This window comes from Berghia stephanieae, chromosome 4 (genome assembly GCF_034508935.2).
Source record: "Berghia stephanieae isolate SIO BIC M18660-M18661 chromosome 4, UCSD_Bste_1.3, whole genome shotgun sequence".
In the NCBI taxonomy this organism is placed as follows: domain Eukaryota; kingdom Metazoa; phylum Mollusca; class Gastropoda; order Nudibranchia; family Aeolidiidae; genus Berghia; species Berghia stephanieae.
In genome coordinates, this window is record NC_088363.1 from 72,414,492 (window position 1) to 72,438,508 (window position 24,017).

The 24,017-nt window shown below is 35.9% G+C and overlaps 1 protein-coding gene across 1 annotated transcript in view; it reads left to right on the plus strand.

Moving 5' to 3' along the window:
- Positions 1–24,017, plus strand: part of LOC144971175 (transmembrane protein 47-like) — a 33,946-nt gene that overhangs the window by 4,767 nt on the left and 5,162 nt on the right. Inside the window, exons 2-5 of the mRNA XM_078911660.1 lie at positions 15,765–15,875; positions 16,381–16,540; positions 21,901–22,050; positions 23,044–23,125. Coding sequence (XP_078767786.1) covers positions 15,804–15,875; positions 16,381–16,540; positions 21,901–22,050; positions 23,044–23,125 — 464 coding nt within the window. The 5' untranslated portion in view covers positions 15,765–15,803. The remainder of the gene's footprint in view (positions 1–15,764; positions 15,876–16,380; positions 16,541–21,900; positions 22,051–23,043; positions 23,126–24,017) is intronic.

The window sequence follows — 24,017 nt, forward strand, 5'->3', positions numbered from 1 at the left end:
TCTATTGCAACTGCCTCTGCCTCGTAGTTTGAGCAGGAGCTTCCGCAAGAATTGTGGATTTTATCACAGGTTTTATCTGGGTATTCTACTACAAACCCATACCCAGCATTTTTAGTTCCTTTGTGGGCAGATCCATCTGTGTAAACATGTATCCAGTTGTCTGGGTATTCTTGTATTGTCTTCATTGCTAATGTTTGTATATCTGATTTGTTTTTATTTCTTGTTGTTTCTTCTATGAGGTTAGTCTTTATTTTTGGAAGTTTTAGTTCGGCGTATGGAGGTTTTTGACTGATTGAAATAGATTTTTCTCTGTTTTCTGGAGTCTGTGTCTTTCATTCAAGTTGTTAGCAATGTGTAGCAGGGATTTTTGTTTTAATCTTGTTCTTGGTTTCCATTTCTCTGCCAGAATTCGGTTTGGATGGTTTTCCTCTTTTCGTTTGTATCTTTCAACCATTTCAAGCACTGCTGATTCTCTGCGAAGTCCAAGTGGTTCCACATTAGTATGTATTTCACATGCTGCTGTGGGTGTCGATCTCAGGGCACCGGAGATGAAGCGAAGGGCTTGGTTTTGTACTCTGTCCAAGGTTTTGTGTGTGTTTTTACTACCTACATTTTGGAGGGCTAAATTGTAGTCCATGACGGAACGCACATAGCCTAAATAGAGTTGTCGAAGCGAGTTTTTGTCTGCTCCCCAATTAGTACTGGCTAGTCGTTTTAGTAACTGGAGTCTCTTTGTGGCTGTGATTTTTACATTCTGAGTGTGTTTGTTCAGAGATAGTTGTCTGTCTAACTGTATGCCCAAATATGTGGGGTTACGGTAACGATCCCGTATGGAGTCCAAGTTCTCTTTTCTTACCTCCGTGTCGACCCGGTAGTGATTTGATGGGCAGCTTGGTTTGTTAGATCTGAAGGAACGTACTTTGCAATAGACTGACGTATCTCATCAAAAGGGTAACCAGCAAATGCAACTCCGTTTCACAATAAATTCCGACTCCATAGACCGTACGGCTCTTCATGACTCTTTTTTTTTTATTATTCCAGCTGCAGAGATCTTCATAGATAGCTTAATTGGATGGTCACATGCTAAATGCAGATTTTATTTCAAATGTTTGGCAAGAGCCATTAGGTAGCTACCCCCTCCCACCCCCCCCCCCCCTCTCTACCCACTCTAGACTCATCTTAATTAAGTAGCTATCCGATAACTGCTTTCACGGTACAGATAGATTAAGTACATCCAATGCCCTCTCTACACTGTGATTGCTATGAGCACATCACTTTGAATGTTGGTACAAAGCAAAACCCACTACCAAGAGAAGAACTGTATGTTATCTATCTGTACTTTGTTGAACATTAATTTGTACCATGCGGTTTGCTGGAACGGCCACAACATAATCATTAATCAATCCCTTGTAGACTAGAGTTGGCGATCTTCGCAAAACAAATCTAAGCAGGCTGGTGTTTTTTGTTTTGTTTTTGTTTTTTATTTGTTCGTTTGAGTGTTTGTTTGTCTTTTATTTGGTTGTTTGTTTTTGTTTTGTTTTGTTTTGATCTTTTGAACCAGCAATATATTACAATCGTGAATTCTCCGGTTTAGATTCTGTCTCTTGAAATTTCCATTTTCTCTTTCCTCCCCTCTCTTTTGATTTTTAAAAATGTTTGTCCTCTATAAAGTTTCAGTTTTGAGAATTTTTTGTGACAGGTTGCAGGTGATTTTGATCGATCTATGTTTAAAGTTAAAAAAAAAAAACAAACAAAACAACTTAGCTACATCGGAGGGGGGGGGGGGGGGGTCCAGGTAGAGGCGAAGGAAAAGTCAAATGCCTCTATTGCTTGAACATCAGACTTGTGCAAAAAAGCATTGTGTTCGGTTCCGTTGCAGTTATAATTTTATCAGGCCTCCTGATGAGGAACGACTTAGACATATTTTATAGGAATGAAGTACTCCGGCGCTTAAAAAATGTGGCAAATAATTTTTGTAGTCAGTTTAAGAAAATAGGATATACTCAAGATCCATTATCCGCAATGAACATCGTGCTTGATATATAGGCGTCAAGTCCTCCTTCAGAGCCATATGCCGGTTTCTCTAGCGTGAAACGGGCAGTAACAATTGTTTGCTACCCTTTGGATAGGACGCTAGTCTATCGCAAAGCACTTTCCGCCAGATCTATCAGACCCAGTTACCCAACTACTGTTGGGTGGACAAGAGGATAAGAAAAAAAAATCTCGACTGCACCCGGGATCGATCCCGGTCCCTTTGCTTGTGAAGCGAGTGCTCTACCAACTGAGCTATCGAGAACCCCCCCCCCTCCCACCCCTACGTCATGTAGTTCCGTTGAATTCGAGGAAGAAATCACTAACTACCTGCTCTCTCGACTCAAAAGCCAGATCAATTTATAGTCTTTTGAAATAGCATTGCCACATTCAAATGTCCAACCCAGAAGTGTTTAGCAGTTATCATTTTTTTTCTTCTCGCGTCTGAATCATGAATAAACTCACTCAAGCTTCGAAAGACAATAAATAAGAGAGAGGAGGAGAAGTAAAAACTGAGAGAGAACGAACAAAACAAACAGGTTTTGGCGCCGTCGACAATTAATTTCTAATGCCAGCGTGTAACATCAATGGTGTGTTATGAACATTTAGATTAAGACCTGAGACAAATTAATTGAGCCTAATTGACGTAACCAGTTTAGGTGAGTTGAATCAGCATTATCAACACAACTACCTAGGTAGCTATCTCTTACTTTTTTTCTTTTTTCTTTTTTTCTTTTTTTGCTATCAGCAACATGGTAGGAATAGCTCTTTGTACGAGATTATATATATATATATATATATATATATATATATATATATATATATATATATATATATATATTGCATCATAGACTCAATTTGAGAACGAATAGTCTACCTTGTGTGTGAGGGAATGATTTATCTATGAAATAGAAATAAAATGAAATAGTACATAATACAGGACCACAACACATTTTACTCAATACTGTGACGAAGTATGATATGGCTTCGAAAAGCAAATCCTATTTGGGAATGAAAACCTAACATTAAAAAAAAAACAATCGAAACAAAACAACAACAACAACCCCCCCCCCCCCCCAGAATAAACCCCCCAAAAAACAAAACAAAACAAATGACAAACAAACAAAAAAAAACTCCACCAAAATAAACAAAAAAGAAAAAAAAACCCGAAGAATAATCGTGTTGTTTTATACAGTTCTTATTTCCTTTGTATGTGCTCAATGCGCAATACAAGTGGTTTCAAGCGTACAACAACATTGAATACGTAAGACGAGACTTGACGACAATGATTTTTTTTTATCGACGGAGACAACACCAGCGTGACTGGTCCTGTACTCATTTTACGCATGAGTACGGTAAGATTGTGCTCGAAGGAGAAAACTATAGGTCAGGAACAGAGTTTTATGCCACAAGAAAAGTAAATGTTGTTTTTTTCAGAGTACAGCAACATAACAATCGTTTTTTTGTTTTTTTTTTGGTGCTTCTTTTCTTTCATCTACACTTGTTTTCCTGTGGTAAGAGTTGTCATATTGATGACAATAATATTATGTGCCGACTATAATATTTTAGTAACAAGTATGTTATTTGTTTCTATGTTTACCTTAAATACCTGTGTTCGTAACGGAATTCATTACCTGTAATTTACTGCAAAGCGCTTTGCAATGCTTGGTTCGTGGAGAGCGCTCAACGAGTATCATTTATTATTATTATTATTATTATTATTATTATTATTATTATTATTATTATTATTATTATTATTATTATTATTATTATTATTATTATTATTATTAATATGATTATATAATTATTATTATTATCATTATTATTATTACTATTATTATTATTATTATTATTATTATTATTATTATTATTATTATTATTATCATTATTATTATTATTATCATTACTATTATTATTATTATTATTATTATTATTATTATTATATTATTATTATTATTATTATTATTATTATTATTATTATTATTGTTGTTGTTGTTGTATTAATTATATTGTGTTTTTTCTCATAAAATAATTTTCTGTGCGAATTCCGTTAAATAGTATTGGTCGGAGTATGATTATCAACTTTGATAAAACAGACTATTGTTGCTTACATTTTGTCATTTCAAATTTTAAAAGGTATTTATTTACTGAATTAACAATCAAAAATACCTGGCTCGTTTTTCTATTAATATTTTTTTTTCTGACCCGCAACTTCTTTAAACTTAGTCTTATGATTGGTGAAATGTTTACTCAGAAAAATTGTACTCTAAAATGCACTCTTCAAAATAAAAAATGCGCTTTAGTTTAGCATAATATTTAACAAAGTGGCTTTCTGTTCAGCGCACTTAGCAATGCTACAGTTATCTCCCTTCTTTCTAGCATGTCAACCACATTATTACAGAAGGAATCAAATTGACGTCACTCAGCTCTTTGTTATTGTTTTTAGCAACCCATTGTTATGAATTGCTCTCACTAAATTAATCAGAGTAAAATGTTTAAGGTAACACATACTTTATAGATAGTATGCACTTGGCTAAGAAGCTCACAACATTGCCATCCGGAAGTATAACGGACCAACACACAAAACTATGTGTAACCATGATATTGCTTTTTTCCATCCACGTTTATGAGTAATTCTCACTAAACTGTATTAATGGACTATAAACGTTCAAGGGTACACACAGTTTTGTGTGTTGATCTGTTATACTAACGGATAGCCATGTTGTGAGCTTCTTAGCCAAGCGCATAAAATCTGTATCCGAGTGGTGGATGTTATGAGTTTTTAAAAAACGAAACGCATAGCATCAAGAGATAGTTCGAAGATGACGTCACTCAGGCCTTTGTTATTGTTTTTGCCATCCGCGTTTGTGAGTTGTTCTCACTAAACTGTATTAACCAGACTATAAAAGTTCATGGCTACACAGAGTTTGTGTGTTGGTCCGTTATACTTCCGGATGGCAATGTTGTGAACTCCTTGGCCAAGCGCATTCTATCTATAGAACAGAGATTCTAGTCCAAGAAGCATCAACCTTATCTGTAGATTTCATTCCACCATACACATCTATTAGCTTTGAGCCGAAAACTTAATTGACTTAAATGTTGAGCTCTGATAGGATTATTAATTACTTGTTGATGCCAGCGATTTCTGTAATGGGTAACAAGGAAATTGGGAAAGGTAGTGTGGCCTAATGACTTTTTCCTCTTCCCCCTCCTCCTCCTCCTCCTCCTCCTCATCATCATCTTCATCATCGTCGTTGTCATCTCCACCACCACCACCATCATCATCATCATCATCATCATCATCACCACCACCATCATCATCACCATCATCATCATCATCATCATCATCATCATCATCATCATCATCATCATCATCATCATCATCATCATCGTCACCACCACCACCACCACAATCATCATCATCATCATCATCATCATCATCATCATCATCATCGTCATCGTCATCGTCACCATCATATCACCATCGATGATGATCGATCACCCTCTCTTATGGAAGGAAAGAAGCTGACGTCACTCAGCTCTTTGCTATTGTTTTTAGACTGTCATTTTAATGATTAGTTCTCACCAAATCCTATCAATTAGACTATATACTATAAACATTTTAGGTTACGCATAGTTTTTGTGTTGGTATGTGACATCCGCCTGGCGGATGTTATGGGTATTTTATCTAAACGCAGAGGATCAATAGTGTTGAAACAAGACACCCTGACACACACATAAACGTGCACGAACACACAAACAAACACACACACACACAAACACACACATACAACACAGGCACCACCACTTCTCAATTTTTCACCCTCACACGATCCACCAACATAATTTGCCACCTATTTCTATCTCTCTCACCCAATGTACATAATATGTGCGTATGTGTGTGTGTGTGCGTGCACATTTGTGTGTTGCATGTGGGCGTGTGTGTACCCATCCAAATCAAAGCGGAAAGAGAAAATGTCACAGTAATAACTAACAACCAAGGATAACATTCATCGTAACCTTTGGCAGAATCGCGTACATTCTCTGTGTTACAGCCCTGAAAACATGGCACAGGACCTCCAACTATAATACCTTGCCCTACAGCTGTTTCTAATTATCAATGTGGCTATTATTGGCCGTAGAAATAGAGATGTGTTGTTGTATATCATTATGACGGATCTAATAAATAAACATTAGTATTAATATCACGAAGACATAACTTCGTGCTCTATGCATTTTCCACGCAATGCCTCTCGTATTCTTCATGTTACTCAGTGACCTGCACTGTTCCAAGTTCCGAGGATTTTCTGACATAAAGTGTATTAATAAATAAAATAAATAATACATGACTAAGCACATTTATTTCTGTAGTCTTGTTGCTGGCCTGGTTGTTTGTTATTCAACTCGTTATTCATGCTTTTTCGTTTAGCTAAAATGCTCACAACATCCGCCAGCCGGAATAACGTACTAACACACAAACTTATTTGTGCAACCTTGAACGGTTATGGTCTGAGTGATAGAATTTATTGAGAACTACTCTTAAAATGGCTGGCTCAAAACAATAACAAAGAGTTGAATGTCGTCAAATTCGTTCCTTCTATATTATTCAACTTGTAATTGATGCTTTACATTTAGTTAAAATACTCACAAAATCCGCCAGCGGGATATAATGTACCAACACACAAAACTATGTGTAACCTTAAACGTTTATAGTCTGATTGATGTAATTTAGTGAGAACTTATAAAAAATGGCTGTCTAAAAACAGTAACAAAGAACTGAGTGCCGTTAATTTCGTTCCTTCTATATATATATATCCAAGTTGAGACATTGGACCACATTTACTCGCCATTCTGAGGTGAAAACTGAGTGCATGGCTGGTAACATCGTTGTCTCTTTTAAAAATAATTGTAACACCGTCTAACAGGAGAGAATACATCAATGATCCATTCAATGTGGTGACATACTCGTTATTTCATGTTCCAGTATGTTTTGTCATTGTCATTTTGAATACATTTCCGGGTTGTGCAATTTGTTGGGTTCATTTTTTGATAGTCACCCTATATAGAATGAATGACGTTGACGTCACTCTCCTCTTTGTTATGTTTCTAGACAGGCATTTTGGTGATCACTTCTCACTAAATTATGCCAATCGGACTATAAAGATCCAAAGTTACACACAGATTTGTCTGTTGGAACGCGCATTTTGTGAGTATTTTACCTATACGCTTTGCATCAATATAAACATCAGCTTTTATTTCATATTCTCACATCCCACAGAGAGCCTTTTACTCTATATACCCCCAAATAAAAAGATTGATTTAGATCCATATTCAGTCATATCTCATTCATCTTATAACCACGTTTGCAAATATAATATCATAATATATCGATATTTGTTTCCGGGCTCGTTATTTTCTTGTATATATATATATATATATATATATATATATATATATATATATATATATATATATATATATGTATATATATATAGTTCGATATGCAATAATATACAACAACTCTGCTCTCTCACATCATGTCGTTATTATTATGTTCCTTAAAATTGAATAGAAAAATGGATTCACATTCGTGTAATGACGCCTATTCGATTTTGGTCACGTTCATCACACGCAGAGGCCTCTGTTTGTATGGCAACCGAATCAGACGTATTGGAAAGCAAATTATCTCAAAAGGATTTTCTCATAACGTCATTGTATTTTGCCCTCCCTCAATTGTTCCATTCACTATTTGTTCGTGGTCTATAGGATAGAATCTAAGCTATATTTCTAGTTTGGTTCTATGACATACAAACCTCCGTTCGCCATACTCGTCGTTTTTAGTTTGGAAGATTTCATCCTCGCCTACATCTATAATTTCATAGACGAACCATTAATAAATTTTTACCATTTCACTCGAACCATCTCCCAAACCCGAAGGGTTAAATATTGCGATGAAAAAGGAACATCAAATGAAGACGCCGAAGACAAAGACAATTTTCAACTATATAGACAGTCGTGTAGAAAGTGGACAACTTCACATACTGTCTTATCAGTGTTAATGGAGACATATGTGAAAATCCAAAGACCCGTATTAGAAAAAGGAAAGGCTGCTTTAAACATTTTGAAAAACTTTTGGAAATCTAACATCATTACAATTTGTACAAAAGTCCGAGTTTTCAATTCAAATATTAAAGCCATTTTGATGTACGGCTCAAAAACACGGAGGACGATCAAAACAGTCAGTACCAACATCCAAACCTTTGTCAATTCATGTCTACGAAAAATTTTAAAAGTACATTGGGAGAAAAAATAGCAACTTCAAGCTGTGGCAGAAAACAAACCAACAACCAACTGAAAAAGCAACGTTGAAGAGAAAATGGATCTGGATTCATCACAATCTTAGAAAAGTGACAACAATCATCATCCGGCAAGCTTTGTCCTGATATCCATAGAGCAAACGAAAGAAGGGCCGTACAAAAACACATGAAGAAGAGATGTAGAAGCAGATACCCAGCGTTAAGGACAGACATGGAGAGTTTTGGAAGTGATGGCACAGGACAGCAAAAGATGGAGAACCTTCGTTGATGGCCCATGGTAATTTTTTCAGAGTTTTTCGCACTCCCCCCCCCCCTCTCCCCTCTCGAAACTTATTCGCACCCCTGCTCCCTTTTAATTAATTTTCAGCTCACGTAAATGTGCCTGTGAAAATTCACCAAAAGGGAAAACAACACAAAACAAAAACAAACAAATCAAAATAATAATAATAATAATAATAATAATAATAATAATAATAATAATAATAATAATAATAATAATAATAATAATAATAATAATAATAATAATTTTTTAAAAAGCCCGATAAAATGTAGAAGTGACCTCGAAATAAAAGAACAATGTAAGTATGTTGCAAGATACTCTCTAAGCTGGTCTGTTATTTTACTAAGCAGTAAGAAATCCATTTCACTACATCAAATCTCGCCTCGCCTAAATTAGAAAATGCCCAGAATATGAATCCCCCCCCCCCCTTCTTTGGTTAAATTGGGCACCCCCCCCCCCCCTTTTTTTATTGAAGTTTGGCCAAAGTGCACCCCCCCCCCCCCCCCTCTGGTACTATCCCCCGCCCTCTCTTCTATTTGATACACGAGAATAAAGAGATCAATAATTCAGTGATATATACTACTAAGATTACCTCTATAGTGGTTACTGCTGTGACCTCAAAGGTTGGAATTAAGACAAACCATCGGGCTTGAACATAATTCAAAATTCGATAATAGTGACATGTTAGAGTATAAAATGACATGGCCAATACCAAATTTAGGAACTCAATCTTCACCACGATGTGTAGGAAATATGAATCCAGAACCATTTACATGGGATTCATTAAATTACGGGATTAACCAGTTAACTGCCGTCCTTTGGAAAGACAAGTATTCCAAAATTTGGCCAGAAAACTCGTCCTTCATATATTGAACGATTTAAAGACCCTCACATTGACAACATTTCTCAAAAATGGGACCTCTCGAGATTTGAAGGGCTATTTTTCTTGTCAAATTTTTAAAGACATGTTTTTCCAGAGTGCGGCAGTTAGCTGGTTAATAGATAAAATGAATTTATATGGTTTTTTTGTTTGTTTTTTTTTTTAAATTCTTACCTTCTACTTCATTCCCTCTATCTTTTCACGTAACTATATTATTATATGATCAAATCTTTATTATATGATTATTTTTGCCTTGGGTATTAGTATCATATTGACTCACTTGTTTTATTACTACAATCATATATATTATAACTAGTCGAGTGGTTAAGGCATTGCATTGTGACCAGGAAGGTCCCGGGTTCGAGCCCCGCTTCGTGCACTTTCGTTTTTTTCCTTGAGCAAGATTATTAACCCCCAATTTGCTCATTTGGACAACATGGGCGATTCCTGTTGACACCAGACATCTTGTTTGATGAATTATCTATATTCCTGCGTAGAATGCATAGGCGACAATATCTAACATGATGTCGTGGCGGAAGGGCATAATATAATATATATCATTTATAAGGGACCCTAAAGTTATTCTTATTCACCCCCAGATTAAACATGGGCCGTTTTGTGTAGGTTGTTTGCGTGGCTTGTCATGGCAGCCTACGGCGCACAGAATAGGTTCGTTCCCAGGCCATTGGATTCATTTGGATTACGACCTTATAATAATCATAGACACCCACGACAGCACCTCGCTTATTCCTCCGCTTGTAACTTGGACCACCAGACAATGTCGTATTAGAACGTTTTATTTAACAACTGATCACAATCACCCGTGTAATTATGTGGACGACAAATATATTTTCTCTAGTGCTAAACATGTCATTATTGTTATAACGATGATCTACTATGGCTGTGCATGATAATGATAGGTCAATAAAACGGGAGTATGTGTGTGTTACGAATAATGACAACATTGCGTGGCAGCCATGGCATGGACTTAAGCGGCGAATTCTTCTTTATCAAACGTACTGAGGTTAAATTTTGTCGTTGATTATCGGACCAGGAGACCGACATAAACGAGTTTTTTTTGGTTTCATCCTGCACATTTGCTTTGTGTTTTAATGGGTCATAACCAGGTGCAGTTACTGGCAGTTCTGATGACCGGACAATATTTTGCGTTGGTTTGAGAGCATTTCCATTACAAAAACAAGCTCATAATAATTTGGGTTATCAGACCTGCAAATAAGTACACGTCGGTTAAAATATTTGTGCTTTGAATTCTTTGGTGGCTGGTACTGTGCAAGAAAAGAATATTCCTTATTGTGTGATTTTACTTGTTTTGTGCACTTTTGTATGTGTGATCACGTGTAAGAAAATTATTCTATTTATTCGCCCAATGGAGAAATCATGTCTGCGTAGAAGAATAGCCCCGCTATGAGACGCAATGCAACGCAGCAAATTGAGCAATTTAGGCTATAATATAGCTCGAAGCAATGCCCCCTTCACCCCCTCCCCCAACACCACCCCCGCGTCAGTTTATTAAAGAGCAAGACGGACAAGACATGATAAGAACATTTTATCATTTCTCTAATTAAATGTAATAATGCCAGTGTGCCTCCATGGGCCCCTTACATAAGGTCACTGTGTTATTTGCTCTTGTAAGAGAAACGTTCTTGTTTGTCATTATTTATTTGAAGCTCTAGAGTGCTGACTTTGCTTGACCTATTCTTCTGTCGAATATCCAACTCACATGCAAGAAAATCCTGTTATCTGAATGACCTCTTGTTTTGTTTTGTTTCTTTGTTTTTTAAACAAGTTTTATCATATGGATACATCCATAGAGACACAGCAAGTATCTGTTGTGAAGGACGCAATGAGATTGATGATACAGTTTCAGAGCCAAACTCTCACCAGTTATGGCTGGCAAAGCAAATTTGTATCCAGCCGGAGCCTTCGTAAACCCATGGCCTGAACGATGGCTACGGCCTGCTACCGTAGCCATCGATAAGTTTTGCCTGGCACTGAAACCCAAAAAGACTGGCATTTTGACGTCATTATTTGGTTTTTGCACCGCCTAGTGAGTTGTCGTTAGTAGTGCCAATGGAAACAAGTGGTCCCATTGGTTGAACTATTGAATACAACTCACGATTTGTATTCTTTTGTGGCCAAAGACTGGCATTTTGACGTCATTTTTGGTCAGTGTCAGGCTATAGATAGTTCGAAGATGACGTCACTCAGGTCTTTGTTATTGTTTTTTGCCATCCGCGTTTATGAGTAATGCTCACTGAACTGTATTAACCCGACTATAAACGTTCATGGATACACACAGTTTTGTGTGTTGGTCCGCTATACTTCCGGATGGCAATGTTATGAGCTTCTTAGCCAAGCGCATACTATCTATAGATAGTATGCAGATGACGTCACTCAGGCCTTTGTTATTGTTTTTGCCATCCGCGTTTGTGAGTTGTTCTCACTAAACTGTATTAACCAGACTATAAAAGTTCATGGTTACACAGAGTTTATGTGTTGGTCCGTTATACTTCCGGATGGCAATGTTGTGAACTCCTTGGCCAAGCGCATTCTATCTATAAGTTAACGATGGCTACGCTGATACTAACAAAATAAAAGCGTCATCAAACAAGACAAAGACCACAGAAAAAAAATAATCGTGAGTTGTAATCAATAGCTCAACCAATGGAATCATATTATATAAATAGAACGAAGATGACATCACTCAGGTCTTCTCTATTGTTTTTTTTTTTGCCATCCACGTTTATGAGTAATTCTCAGCATACTGAATGAACCAGACTATAGATAGAACGTAGATGACGTCATTCAGGCCGTTGTTATTGTTTTTTGCCATCCGCGTTTGTGAATAATGCTCACTGAACTGGATTAACCCGACTATAAACGTTCATGGATACACACAGTTTTGTGTGTTGGTCCGTTATACTTCCGGATGGCAATGTTATGAGCTTCTTAGCCAAGCGCATACTATCTATAAAAGTTCATGGTTACTCATAGTCTTGTGTGGTGGTCCGTTATACTTCCGATGGCAATGATCTGAGCTTCTTAGTCAAGCACATACTATCTATATCCTTGACAACAACTCCCTTTTCACTTTCGTTTGGTGATCATCAATTTATTTAGTGAAGTAATATTTGGGTCAGTATCAGGCCTTAAGTTTAGGAAGGCGACGGTCGTTCGTTCACCAGTTATGGCTGGCAAAACAAAATTGTATCCCGTACACAATGATCTCTTGTGACGTGAACCACGACTTATCTGTTAGAAAAATAACTTATTGAAAACGAGCATTCCTCCTGCTGGAGATAAAAATAAAGTCTGACATAAGTCGGACCCTATCTAAAACGCGACGAACCCGCGGCGTCAGAGGCTCTGTCTTTGTAACGCTGACTCTTTTTGTCATAACTTCAAGCGATGTTGAGCGCGGTCAGTGATCGGATGAATGACAATAATCCCAAGGGAACGCACTCGCTTCACACGCAAAGCGAACAAGATCGATCCCGGGTGCAGGCGAGTTTCTTTCTGACCATCCTGTCCACCCAGCAGTGAAGGGGTAGCTGAGTTTGTTAGATTTGGCGGAAAGTACTTTGCGATAGACTAGCGTCCTATCCAAAGAATAACAAGCAATTGCTATTGCCCGTATCACTCTGTAAAAGCCGGGATAAACTCCGGCTCTATGGGTCCAATGGCTCCGAAGGACTAACGCATTTTATTATTCATTAACTCACTTAACTAAGACGCACTGATGTTGTAAGAGTTGTTTTATTAATAAAGGACGCTAAACAGGCGAATTGTATTGTATGTAATAAACATTTGGTTCCATATGGCCTGCTGATGAAGCGGTGCATTGTGAAGCTCATGGATCATTGTGTATCAGTGGAAACGAGATATAAATGTTCATTTTTTATAACGTGCTGGCAATAGTAACCCATCAATATGAACTATGATCCAAGTGAACCTTAATAATCTGTACTGCTCATGGCCAGTGTCAGTAAGTGCCGTGCAACTAGGGTGATTATGGTGTGCTAGAAACAAAATGTGAGTGAACTGCAAATTATGAAAGTAACGAGTGATTATGAAGTTTCAATACGTAGGCAATATATATATATATATATATATATATATATATATATATATATATATATATATATATATATAATATATATATTATACACACACACACACACACACATATATATTATATATATATATATATATATATATATATATATATATATATATATATATATATATATATTGAATCGTGCTTGACATGTAACAATGGAGCCAATTATTATTGTATTTACCACGATGTTTGAGTCAGTCTACATCGATGTTTCAGGCCTTTCAGCCATCGTCACGACTGTGTGTTACATGTGTTTGGTTTGTTGTGTGTTGTTGCTTGTTGAAGTGGTTCCGAAGGTTTGTAGTTGATTAGTAGATGTTTTCTTCTATGTGGACAGCTGTTGTACATCTCATTTTTCGTGTTGAGTGTGGCTTCATGAGGGTGTTTGATTATAGTATATTTTTCTTCTCGGTATAAGCTGCATTATTTTATTGATGGTGTGTATCCTGTTGCTTTAGATATAATTTTCCATGTAATTCTGTGGTCTAGTTTGTTGTCTTTTAATTTCCAAATATGTTCGCTCAGTTTTGTGGACGTTGTTTTGTTGGTGTTTCTAAAGTTTGAGGTGTGGAGGTTGTATCTTGTTTTGAAACTATTTTCCTTTAGTCCTACATATTTTTCCTGCTTTTTTGTTTTAGTTTCGGTGACTGTGGCTTGGTAAATTAAACTTGATTCTAAACATTGATTGTTTAACGGGCAATGCTCCTTATTTCTGCAGTTGCATTTTCTGGTGGGTGGGTTCTACTCTTGTCGTTGGATTTTAAATATTTTTTTGTTTTTGTTGTTGTTGTGGCTTGAAATTGTTTGTTCTATGTTGCGCATATATTTCAAGCCACAACAAAAAAAAAAAAATACAAAAAACCACCGACAAGAGCAAAACCAACTTTTAAAAACCCGATTTAATCGGGCTCGTGAGTTGCGAGTGAACGGAGACTCGAAGTCGAAGGGTTCACTTCAAAGACCAACAAAAACAAATTAAACAAACAAAAAACCGATTATAAATAATGTGATTCATCAGAACACACTTTCTGTTTCTTGTTGTTGTTGTTTTGTTTTATTTAGGTTTTGTTTTTTGTTTTTGTTTTTGTTTTTTTGTTTTTGTTTGTTTGTTTTTTTTTTAATTTAATTTGTTTCAATGAAACTTTCATTAACCTAAATATAGAATTGACAGTCGACAGTCAATATCGCTTGACTTGATTCATCATGTGGTTTTGGCAAAAGTAAATTCATATATGAAACGGAACGAAATGTAATTATAACCCGGATGTGTTGCTATTTTCCTCGTTGGAAATCTTTTGTGTTGAAAGCATGAAGACTGGTACCTTACCTGCTATCGTGTACCAGAGAGCTTGATGTTACCAGCACAACATAGCCGAATTATTCGACTTTTTTTTTACAACGCTCACTTCTGTGCAAGAGCCTAACTAGTCAGATACTAGAAAACGTTGATAAAATTCGATTTTTAAGTCACTTGCTTCGCTCAGGCTTAAGACTAGGAAGTCATTTACAAGACTAGTGAAGAACTAAAGCTAGTCCGCTTAAATAAAAATGAGCCCTGGTGGCGGTACATTTAGGTATTTAAATCGTGTTTCAAAATGCTCATCATAAATGTTTAAAGGGAAGATGACACTGTTGCCATTGTTACTGCGGCTTATTTTATTTTTTGTTTACGTCTGAAGTTTAGTTTCACCTCAAAGACAACGAGAGCTATCAGCAGCTTCCCTAACTTTGAGGACATCATGCTCTGCCAAACAATGACAATAGTAGGAATGTGGAACCTAAACCGTTGTTAATCTGTAAAAGTGAATTTGACGAGAACTGGTCACTTCTATTACTGTCTAAAACTGGCAACAAATCAATGAGTCAATTCTAGATGCACACAATTGCAGGTCTGATAACCGGATCCAATTATGGGCTTGTTTTAACATTGCTGCAATGGATACTATTTTGCGTTGGTTTGAGAATTTTTCCAATACAACAACGGGCTCAAAACAATTCGGGGTATCAGACCTGCTAATAAGTACACGTCGAGTCAACGTCTGCTATATCTATGTCATGATATATTTCCACCTCCTCAAAATAATAATAATCATTATTCCATTTTCCTCCTACCAGAGTAACCAGACACTGATTATAATTTCCGATAGTTGAAAAATGGGAGCTGACGGAGACAAGAAGGCGCCCACCGTTGTCATAGAAACGGTCTTGGTGGTCAGGGTGATCAAGGTAAAAACAATTAGTGTGTTTAATGCTTTAAGTAAAAAAAATACGAGTATTGTGATTATAAATTGAAATCCTCTGGAGCAAACAGAAATTGCAAGATCATCGGTCAGGGTGTAGCCCATTTATAATTCAGTTCTTATTAAATGTCTTGCGTTTTTCACGTGTCTAGCTTTTTGTTAAACTATAATGTATGGAAATAGTGGTGATAGAACGGTTCAAAGTTCAATTATTTTTACTTAATGTGTTAAAACATGCTTACGAAAGGTAGACATAGATGTATTTTATTTCAGCTTTATTTATGACTTAGACTGTAAACAATCATCATCATCATCATCGTCGTCGTCGTCGTCATCATCATCATCATTATCACTACCACAATCACTAACACCCATAATCGTCGTTGTCGTCGTCGTCGTCATCATCGTCATCATCATCATCATCATCATCATCATCACCACCAATCACAATGACGAACCTAAACACAACGTCATCTCCCACAATTTTCCAGGTTGTAGGCCTTATGTGTGGAATCATCGGAATGTTCTTGTTGATGCTGTCCGTGGCTGCCACAGCTTGGCTCACGGCGAATGGCGAACGTGAAGGCCTATGGGAAAGATGCACCTATGTTACATCCGATCAGCTCAACTGTACATTGGGGATCCAGAGAGGTAATTGATGATATGCTTTTAGGTAAAATACTCACATCTGCCACCGGGTATAATGTACCAAAACACAAAACTATGTGTATCTAATTTTGAACGTTTATAGATAGTTCGAAGATGACGTCACTCAGGCCTTTGTTATTGTTTTTGCCATCCGCGTTTGTGAGTTGTTCTCGCTAAACTGTATTAACCAGACTATAAAAGTTCATGGTTACACAGAGTTTGTGTGTTGGTCCGTTATACTTCCGGATGGCAATGTTGTGAACTCCTTGGCCAAGCGCATTCTATCTATAGTTTGATTGATAGGATTTAGTGAGAACTTGTCATCAAAATGGATGTCTAATAACAATAATAAAGAGATGAGTGACGTCAACTTCGTTCCTTCTTAACAGAACAAAAAATGTTACCCACCACCTCAATCTGGTATTATGTCGTGCGAAAATTTCTAAATGTGAATTTGTGAACAATGGCTTCAATCTGGTAACGTGACGGGCATGATGCGGATACTAAACAATTAAATTGTTAGATTTAACCAGTTAACTGCTGTACTCTGGAAAAAAAACAAAAAAAAATGTTTGAAAATTTGGCCAGAAAACTCGTTCTTCAAATATCGATCGATTTCAATGACCCTCATCTTGGAAAAAAAACATCTCAAACCTGGGACTTCGCGAAGTCCTAAGTTTGAAAGTTTTGCCATGATGAGAGTCCATTAAATCATTTGAAGGACGAGTTTTCTGGCCAATTTTTAAAAAAAAAATACGTGTCTTCCTAGAGTACGACAGTTAACGTGTTAAATTCAATTTCCAGTATCTATATCACCCCGACTTAGTACATTTTGAGCCGGTTTGTCATATTATTTTAAGTGAATGTTATCACCAGAGTTACGAAATATTCAATCATCTCAAGAAATTATTTTCCTTTAAAAAAATCATAATTTGTCCATAAAAACAATGTTTAATCAAGCCCATGATTGATTTCGGTGATCAGGCCTGCTATTATGTCCACGTCTGTTTGAGGAGACGAATTTCAAGTCAATACCCTATAGATAGTATGCAGATGACGTCACTCAGGCCTTTGTTATTGTTTTTGCCATCCGCGTTTGTGAGTTGTTCTCACTAAACTGTATTAATCAGACTATAGATAGAATGCGCTTGGCCAAGGAGTTCACAACATTGCCATCCGGAAGTATAACGGACCAACACACAAACTCTGTGTAACCATGAACGTTTATAGTCAGTTGATACAGTTTAGTGAGAACAACTCCACAAACGCGGATGGCAAAATAATAACAAAGGCCTGAGTGACGTCATCTGCATACTATCTATAAAAGTTCATGTTATACAGAGTTTGTGTGTTGGTCCGTTATACTTCCGGATGGCAATGTTGTGAACTCCTTGGCCAAGCGCATTCTATCTGTTGATGGTCGAGTGATAAGGGATTACAATTATATGAGGTGGACAAGGATTCGAACCCGCTGTTGTTATTTTCCCCCTTGAGCTGGCAACCTAGCCCCTGTCACTCACTTTAAGGCCCAGCACTGCAACTGGTTTGTCGTTTACCTTGGTCTTTTTTTTTTTTAATTCGAGATAGACACTTAAGATATATTTGCCTTTGTGATAAATATACGAATTTTTTTTCATTTGCTTTTGATATTTGTTTTCTTCTCAGAATTATTATTGCAAACGTGCGTTCGTGATAAAATTTTAGATGAATGGGTGATATCATATCATGTAGAAATAATTCGGAAATAGTTTTTTTTCCCTTTATCATATGTTTTTGTTTGTGTAATTTTTATTTTTATATATTGATAGTTATATATTATGAAATATATTATCTGCCTGGTTCGTATCCCTGAGATGTGTTGGATGAAATCTCCTGATTGGAGTGATGATGGATGCTGAAAGTGATAATGATGATGATGATGATGATGATGATGATGATGATGATGATGATGATGATGATGATGATGATGATGATGATGATGATGATGATGATGATGATGATGATGATGACGATAATGATAGCAATGGTGGTGATAATGTTTGTGGTGATCATTAATCTAATTTCAAATTCGTTTTGTTCACAGATATGGGTAAGCTTTTATCCTTAAGTAGACAACTATATAGATCAGATGTTATTTGACCTTAATTTATAATATATTTACTCAACATTTTTATTTCCAGTATGAGTGGACAATGAGAGCCTCTTTATTTTCGATTCTTTCTGTAGACTATAGTTTGTTTAGATTCAATGCTGTTTTATGATTTTTGTTTTGTTATGTTGTTTTTTGTTTTTGTTTTTTTGGTCGTTGTTTTATAGTTTTTGTTTTTAATTTTGTTATGCTTTAATTAAATAATTTGTATGCTTCTATGTTACTTTAACACATTGTAAGTTTATCAATTGAAAGAGTAGTGCACTTATTGTTGTTATTTTTGTGAACTGACTATTCAAATCAAGAATAATTTGAAGAATGTCACCCGAAATGCTCTGCGTTTAGTTAAAAGCTTCCAGGATCCGCCAGCCGGATATAATGTACCAACACAAAAATATGTGTAGTCTGAAACGTTTATAGTCTGATTAACTATATATTGAGAACTTCTCATAAATATGGCTGACTGAATAACAATAACAAAGAGTCAATTTCTTTCCCTCTATAAGCGTGATAGCAAAAACATTATCCTTTGTCAAAAATACGTAGCTCAAGAATTTTTTTCTCCGACGGTCATCCGGATTTACTAATAATATATTTTAAAAAGTAGTGATATCCTGGCCTCATAGATTATTCTGAATGTCAAATGGTTAAATGCGATAAACAATCATTGTAAATAAAACAAAAAATGAGTACATTTTGATAAGAAATAATAGAGGGCGTCTATAAAGCCTTTCCCTGTTTAATAACATAATCGATGTATTGAAGATTGATGGCTTTGATGGTGCTGCTATGTGGTCTTGTAATATGGTACCCGCTTTTGGATGGGCATTTCCTGGGTTCGAGCTTTGCTCGGCGCATAGTTGAGTCCATGGAAAGGCTCTTTATTCACATTCTCTCACCACCGTACTCAGGTGTAAAATGAGTACATGGCCGTTAACAGCGTTGTCTCTGCCCTGTCGGAAAATATTGTAATATCGCCTAATAGGCGTCGTGTATCGTCCTATATGTTACGTGTTGCTGTTGGTTGGGGATCCATTGAAAAGCACTTTGAGAACGTTTAGTGGATATTGCTCTATAAAAATGCTCTAGTCTTTTTCTTTTTTCTTATAGGCATAAATGAATGACTTTTCTTTAGACGATGGTGAAAACCAGATGTAATCATCTATAATGGTTTTAGAATAATAAATAGCATTTGAAATCAGGGAAAGACTTTATGGACACCCTGTATAGATAGTATGCGCTTGGCTAAGAAGCTCGCAACATTGCTATCCGGAAGTATAACGGACCAACACACAAACTATGTGTAACCTTGAACGTTTATAGTCTGGTTGATACAGTGAGAAGTACTCATAAACGCGGATGACAAAAAGCAATAACAAAGACCTGAGTGACGTCAACTTCAAACTATCTATAGGTGAGGTCATTGGCGGGGCATAACATAATAATAAGATTGGTAACTCTAAGAAATAATATCAAATGCAGGAGTTGAAGAATCTTATATTGAAACGAAAAATAATCATTGACTTCCACTGTATTTTGTCTATGTTGTATGCGTGAAGTCTGCGTACACATATTTGCAGGTCTGACAGCCGAGATTAATTATGGGCTTGTTTAATTGTTGTAATGATAATATTTTGTGTTGGTTTGAGGGTATTTCCATCACAACAATGAGCCCATGACAATTTGGGTTATCAGACCTGTAAATAAGAACACGTCGTGTAGTTTGGTTATCAACTATCAACAACTTATAATTTTGTATTGTGATTTATTTTTTCAAATGATTCCTCCCCCTTCAGTTTTGATTGTAGACTGTTTTATAGTAATAATAGTGAGAATGCGTGTGCACTTTTAGGTTTTTAAAATATTTTTTTTTCAACAAGGTTGTGTTTGCACTATTATGTGATATGATTGCTACAGTGATGCGGTATTATTTTTAAGCATGTGCATCTGTAAAAATTGAAAATAAATTGGAGAGCAAGCATTTGGCAAAACAGATAAAATGGAGAATGGTTGCGTTGTGGTTTATTTTAATGGGGATGGGGGGGGGGGGGGGGTTGTACTTTTAACCTGCGATGTCTGACAGGTACAGGACTGTTCGGTTTTGTATATATATACATATATATATATATATATATATATATATATATATATATATATATATATATATGTAGATACAGTAGTAATTGTTATTGTATTTAAATATATCGATAATTAAGTTAAATACATAAATGTTTTCAAGCATGTCCATCAATGTTATTCATTCTTGAACATTTTGATGAATCTGATAATTTTTATTTCTGCTTTTGAATCAAAAGTGAATTTAAAAAGATTAAATACACTAAATTATAATCCATCGCTAACTCTCTTTTCGGTATTACTTTCTAGTAATCTGGAATTGCATCATAATGATATTTCAGGCATTAAAAAGAAAAACAACATAAAATAAAAAATAAATCTATAACAGAGGCATATATATTTCATTTTGCAAGAAACCAAAAAGCTAAAAATTCCTTGATGTTATTATTGTCATAACTGCAAAATATGAATACCAATAACATTCCAAACTTGTTAGAACCGATCTAAAAACAAAGCAAACAAACAAAAACATACTATTTTTAAAAAACACACAACACCACATACACAAAGTTAAACACAGCGTTTCTTATTCTGAACTACAATCTTCTGGCTATAAGCTGCAGAACTTCAAAGCATCTATAAATTCAATAAAAATTGCTTACAAAGAAAGCTTAGTGCCATAGCTCAAATTCAAGCACTATCTAAACCGGTTGATAATAAATTGATAAATTATGGAATGAGTGATAGAGGCTAGTATAACCTTCCCTCTTGAAAACTACACATTTCAGATAGTAACAAGTAGTAAACTAAAATGAATATAACAGCTTTAAAAAAAAGATAAAATAAGAAGAAAAAACAAAACAAAACAAAACAAACATAGAATCTTTCTATTTCTCTCTCTGTTTTCTTTTAAAAAGTAATATAATTGTTTTCGCTGTTGGTTTTGAGCCCGAACCGTTCGGTGTTTGGTATTTTTGTTCTTTTTTTTAAAGCTGTTACATTCATCTTTGTTTATTACTTTTTACAGTCCACAGCTTCTAGCAGATTAGTATCAGTTTAAATTTCAAATAGACATGTTTGGAAGCGATGATTTATCACTGTAAATCAACTGCATTTTGCCCCCCCCCCCCTCTTCCAGAGTGGCTTGATGGATGCAAGTCTTTGTGCCTGATATCAATGGCTGTCACACTGACTGCCATTATCGTCACTGCTCAAGCTTTGAAGAACGAAAATTTTAGGGTTAAGTACAAGCTTTATTGGGGAGGACTTGTTCTCTTCTTTGTTGCATGTAAGTATAGATGCAAGATGATGAATAAGTCAATAGAGAATAAGAGAGGGAGAAAAAGACAAGTAGTACATGATAGTATATTATTATTATTATTATTATTATTATTATTATTATTATTATTATTATTATATTAGTAGTAGTAGTATAGTAGTAGTAGTAGTAGTAGTAGTAGTAGTAGTAGTAGTAGTAGTAGTAGTAGTAGTAGCAACAAGTGTGGTCGGGGTTGCCAGTGATGCTGTTGTCGTTGTATGTGTTGCTTTTGTTGTTTTTGATGTTGTAATCGATGCCAAAATGCATATCACTCCAGGCCATTGGGAACATAGTTTTCATTTCACTCAGTGTAACTCTGCCCGTTAGTTTTAATGAAAAACATAACTCTTATTTGAATTATCTGGCGTTACCACAGACGAATACTCTATCTCATCTGACATTGATAATGTATGTGAAGTGCAATAACCAAGGGCGCAACGCCAGAGCTTGCGATTATTGTCACACATTATGCCACTGACCACGCTTACTGCTGCTTTAAAAAAATGCCGGAAAACCTAAGAATTCCGTGATCGGCTTATGGATTGAGAACGTTTCTCCTTTACGATAATTGTTTTAATGTTTTATTTTCTTGTTTGTTTTATTTGTTAGGTTTTGTTTTGTTTTTGTGTTGTCTTGTGTGTGTGTGTGTGTGTGTGTGTGTGTGTGTGTGTGTGTGTGAGAGGCTTTGCGGTCTATTGGTGTGACATTTGACCTTTGACCTGGTGGTTCCGAGTCCGAGTCCGGATTTTGATGGCGCAAATGTGGAATGTTTCGAAAAGACTCTTTTAATCACCCAATGTTATCATACTCAGATGAAAAGAAAATGAAGTAGCGCCAAAATATTTATTAAAAGCGCCATGTCTCGCTCTACATGTTAAGTGTTGCCGTTTGTTGTGAAGCGCTTTGAACATATTGAATTTAGTGCATACGCTCCTGTTTTTTCTTCTCTATCCTTTTTTTCAGGTGGCTTTGAACTCATCTCTTTAATCATCTTCCCCATCAAATTTCTCGATGAGATCCCAGACAGAGACAACGCGCATTGGAAGTAAGTAAAAGAAAATACATAGCTCCACAGTAGAGCACGGAGCTTAAGAACAATCCCAGGCAAAAGAAATAATTCAATTTATCAGTCGTATTTCGTGTAAGGGGAAAATGAGAAGCGAAGAAAAAAAATGAGCACAGACATGCTTTTATTATTTCCATCATTTCGTTTCTAGCGTGTTCGTTAAAAGTGTACTCTATTGTACTTATACTTGTCACTTATCCAACCTTCTTTTCTAAACAGGTAATAAATCTAGTTATCTTAATTACTTTCATGTTGAATGATTACGCGTTCGGTGTAATTATGATTTGAATCAATTAATTATTCATCTATAATTTATTTTCTTTTATCTATAATTCTTCTGGGAATTTATATCTTCTCTACCTTCCTTACAGTGTGCGACTATATCATCAAGTAGTATGACACTCGCTTTCGAATAGGAATGTCCTGGGTTCGAGTCTCGCTCGGCACATAGCTGTGTTCTTGGAAAAAGCTCTTTCCTCACATTCTCTCACCGTATTCAAGCGTAAAATGAGTACCTGACCGCTAACAGCATAGTCTCGGTCGGAAAAATTGTAATATCGCCTAACAGGCGTCTTGTTTCGTTTTACATGTTACGTGTTGCTCTTGGCCAAGAACCCTTTCCAAAGCGCTTTGAGCACGTTTTGTGGATATTGCTATATTAAAGCTCACGTTTTTATTTGATGATAAATTGAAATACAGTTTTCTCAAACTAGATATTCTGAATATATTCTTATATATTTTTCTTCCTCTTCCTTACTTTTACTGCTATTATGACATACAAAGTCAAATATACTGTTGAATAACTATAAAAGGAAAAACAATATCTGATACTTTTAATTGCCTGGTCTTAAAAAATATCCATTTCACTCTA